This window comes from Macrosteles quadrilineatus, unplaced genomic scaffold (assembly GCF_028750875.1).
Source record: "Macrosteles quadrilineatus isolate MER2022 unplaced genomic scaffold, UCM_ALF_1.0 Scaffold_9__3_contigs__length_116548681, whole genome shotgun sequence".
NCBI lineage: Eukaryota > Metazoa > Arthropoda > Insecta > Hemiptera > Cicadellidae > Macrosteles > Macrosteles quadrilineatus.
This window is the reverse complement of record NW_026542602.1, coordinates 88,928,211-88,932,719: the sequence shown is the minus strand read 5'-3', so window position 1 is coordinate 88,932,719 and position 4,509 is coordinate 88,928,211. Positions and strand designations below refer to the sequence as shown.

At 34.0% G+C, this 4,509-nt stretch overlaps 1 protein-coding gene across 1 annotated transcript; it reads left to right on the top strand.

The window, feature by feature from the left end:
* The first annotated feature begins 469 nt into the window (after window positions 1-469).
* Window positions 470-3,523, top strand: LOC129003621 (coiled-coil domain-containing protein 42 homolog). Its single transcript, XM_054431919.1, has 5 exons — window positions 470-513; window positions 939-1,401; window positions 1,899-2,052; window positions 2,275-2,456; window positions 3,358-3,523. Exons 1-5 carry the CDS (start codon window positions 504-506, stop codon window positions 3,476-3,478), a joined length of 930 nt encoding a protein of 309 aa, XP_054287894.1. The 5' UTR covers window positions 470-503; the 3' UTR covers window positions 3,479-3,523.
* The last annotated feature ends 986 nt before the right edge of the window (window positions 3,524-4,509 follow it).

Below are 4,509 nucleotides of genomic sequence, written 5' to 3'. Positions count from 1 at the left end.
TTGAAATGACTGAAATAGCAAGAAACAAGTTGTAAACAAAACAACCTTTACAGTACACTAGACAGATCTAACAATAAAATTGGCTTCAGCTGTTTTATAAGGATGAGAAATCCACCAGGGGAGTATATTCGATCTATGATGATACCTACCTACAGTAATACCTTATTCCCTGTATGATACATTCGCTAATCAAATAGAAAATGACACTCAATAGTAGGAAGACTCTGTGAGAGTTGTTTTTAACAACGTTTCTCATTGGATAAAAAAAGGAGTAGAGAATGTTCAAAATTGAAAATAAATGTCTAATAACTATCCAAATTCAATGAGTGTTGCAGAGCAATTTCATTGACTTTTGTCTGTAGATAATAGAGCATAATAAATTATACTACAAAATATCATCTGGTTAGCTAATTTAGAAAATAATAATTTTCAAAACCATTATTTCAATTTTAATTTGAATTTTACACAATAGCTTTACAATAGTCTCTTTATTATAAGGGAATATGTTTGGAGGTAATTAACTCTACTTATTACTAGGTAATAGTTTATACATAATACAAACCTAATAAGCCTTAAACCATTATTAAAGAGAGGAGAGATAACTTTTTACTACACAATGTTTTAGCCTCAGTGTTATTTTGAAAAGGTACTATTAAAAAAAGGTTATAGGTTATTAAAAAAAGAAAAAGAAAAATAATTAGATATTTTGAATATACCTTTTAGTATGCAAGGAGTTTCTTTTATAATGTATGTTTGACCTAGAACAAAGAAATGGTATGTTAAAAATATAACAGGACTACATTTGTTAATTCTTAGTGTTGTAAAATGTAACAGAAAACGTATAGTGTTGTGGCAACCGACTTTAACCACTATTTCTCTCATGAACAGTTGTTTTTTATTTCATACAAAAACTCATTTCAGTACTATCATTTTTGCAGATAACTTTACATTTGAGAGCTCTCCTCAACCTCCTTCAGAGCTACGACTTCCTCATTTGACACTAAAAAACACAGAACTGAAGAAGCGACAGGCAATTGAAGACCTTGCTTTGCAGAAAATACTCTCGTCAAAGATAGAAAAGGACAACAAGAAAGAATGGGAAGAGCTGGAAAATAATAAAGAGAAACTCATGAAACTCTTTACAGATTCAAATGAGACCATCCATGAGAACAGAGCATCTGCATCAAGATTCTTTGAAATTATCAGAGAACAGAGAGAGGAACAGGTGAAAACCAAACAGGAAATACTAAACGCACACGTCGATATTGACAACAATAAGCAAATTAAGGAGACAATGGAGAAGTATGTAAAACAGTACTCAGTTTTTGAGCAGTTTTTAGAAAGCGTTGCCGCTGCATCAAAATCAGGAAATCTGAACAGCGTGGGAGATATTTTAAATAGGTACCGTACAATCTGTTAGCTATATAATGTGTTTTTTTTCGTTATTTAACTTACCTTAATGAAGGCAAACGAGTTAAATAGGTTCTTTTTACCCTTTCCTTTTCTTGCCTAGTTCTTTTTAGGCAAAATAAATATTAGCTTCTGCCTACTTATAATTCCCCTCTTATGATGATTGGATGATTCGATGGTTCAGTGGGTAGCGTTTTAGCAAGACATTTCATGAAACCAAAAGGCTGCAATTTCAAAAGTTCTAGCTGATAAAAATCAATCAGTGCCATTGTAAAAGACCAAACTAACCTCTTTGCTGAGTTTCTATTCTAAGTTATACATTCAGGCTTGAGGTCCCTGCAAATGGGTACAGATAAGGATAAAAAGACTGCCTACCTTCCTTGAAAGACCCTTTTATTTTGTAAGAAAATAAGATAACCCATTTTACTGCATTGACTCAATGTTACCATACCTCCATATTTAAGAGTAATTATTCATTGACATCATAGATACCAAACTCTAGAAGGAAGAAGGGCTGAAATTCTACGGATTCTCGAGGAAGAGATGGAATTAGAGGCACAAATGAGGAAGCAGATGATCGAACTTGTAGAGGAGAAGTCAACGCAAATGAAGGCTCTCGACAATCGTCTGGTGATGCTTCAGGTGAGAATCCACTTAAAGTAAAGAAGGGAATCTGGTTCAATACTTTTGGTGTGTTTAGTCATTACTTGGAAATCAAGGTTATTCCTCCTGTAATCTTGGAAGGAGTGTCATCCTTCTCCGAACCTGCTTACAAAAGTTGCAAGGTAGGTATCTTATATTACACTTGCGTGAGATTGATCTAAATGACATCCAAATTACCTAATCGCTCTGGTGATTTTTCAGACTGTCCAAAGACAGGCTCAGGAACGACGTGTCTTCTTGGAGATGGTAGTTCAGAGGCTCAAGAACAAGGTTTCAGCTGGACAAGAAGAATCGAACGTACTACGTGGAGCTTGCAGAGACCTTTACCTTCAGGTTTGCAAGCGCCGAGGTGTCCAGCCCTCTGCAACTACATCTGATACCAGGTACTGTAAAGTGTAATATGTATGTCATGTAGAGAATTTTAGATGACACAATTTGAGTTTGATGTATGTTATTAAGTATAGTATTACACAAGTAGAATACTTTGATGTCATATGCAGACCATGCTACTATATGATTCAGGTAGATCATGATGTGTTAGAGTATAGAATGCTATACCAAGCCCATTAGGCTATTAGTTGTGGGGCATATATAATTTCATGGGATTTTGAATAAAGCAATTGTAGCCTATGATTGGTGGCGATAGGAAGTGACACAATAATATAGGATGGTGTAGTGAATTGTGTACTACAGGGTGTTTTGTCTGAAAGTGTGGCCTAGCTGGTGTTTTTGGCCACCATCATGGATCCACCATATTGGATATTAAATACTATATCTAAATGTAATGATAGTGTTATGACACATCATTATATATACTAGATTTTCACACGGATTTCAATGTGGATACCGTATCCGTTTTAAAAAAAATTCCCGTTTGGAGGATAATATATTCAAATGAAAACTCTCCGCCCTTGTACATTTCTTATGGACGCTTCGTACTTTGAACATTTTTTAAAATTATTTTTCTGACATCTTCAGTTCTTATGAACACTTGCAGTTCATAGCCTTAAAGTATTCAGTGATGTAAGGGCTTTCATTTGAGGCATTGATCATTAAAATTGGATGAGTGAGAGTCGAGCTACAAACCCCCAACACAATATTAAATTTAACTTTTTAGAAATCAGTTTTTAATAAAAGAAGTTGCATCTCAGTCATATGGATTGTGTAACAGTAGGTGGTTAAATCTGCAATATTATGTGCTAATTTCTAGGCTAACAATAAAATGTAAAAACTCAGTAATTATGTTTTACAATGCTCAATACAAACTACTCCATCTTGTTCCAGGTCCCAACTAGACTATATCCAGAAGTCAATCATGTTTTACAAGGAAGTGCTTACTATAGGACAATCAGATGGTGGAAACCAGAATGGAAATATTATTGTAAGAAAGAAGAAACTTAAGTGACTTTGGTTTGAATCCCAAAAACCTTTTTAGCTTTTAAGTTTTACATGTGATCGAAATAAATACATTCTTATATACAATGTTTTATTATACTTCACCATAAGATTGATTCTCAACTTGTTTAAAAACCAGTGGTGCATAGACATTTCAAGCGATCTGAAGAACATAGAACATACAATAATGAAGGTAGCTGGGTGGATTATACAACACTCATTTACACTTGCGAAATATACGTTTTTTTAAAAATCAATGGCCGCCATGTTGATTACGTCATAGCCGGAAAACGTGGGGGGTAGGAGGTAAACACCCAGTTTTTTTAAACTCCCTAGACATCAAACTAAAACGTTCTGCAAGAATATTGAGTATACGCAAGTTTGCACACTAAAGTATATACTATACTTATTTATATATACTATATCTTCTATCTATTACTTATTTAATACGCAAGCATGTTTTTTGTGACAATTACTCCTCCGAAACTACTGAACCGATTGACATGTTTTTGTTGTCATTGGAAAGAGCGTAACGTGAAGTTGTGCAGGAAACTTTCTTTTTAGGGAAATAATCAGAGAGTGAGGCCCTGGGGCCCTTTAAAGTTTCGTATTTCTCCATAAGATCAACATGGGAAACAAAAATTGTTATGCAACTCCAGCTGTTGTCAGAAATTCAAAGTGAGAAGAAGAACATATGTTAATTTTAAATAGTCAATAAGTTTGCTACAAACATTTACTGACTTGGTTGAAATGAAATATTTACTATTTGAATTCGGGTTGGCGTTTATATTACAATGGAAAAAAGAGAGAGAGCATGGATTAATTGATATATTCTGTTATGTACATCTTGAATATTTCCATAATCTTTGGGTGGAATCTTTTAAAGTCATCAGAAATTATGACCGTTATTACTTTTAAAATAACGCCTCTAATACTTAGAAATTGCTCAAATTCGAGCAACAGGGACACTAGTATCTATACTTATTTAATACGCAAGCACGATTTTTGTGACAATTACTCCTCCGAAACTACTGAACCGAT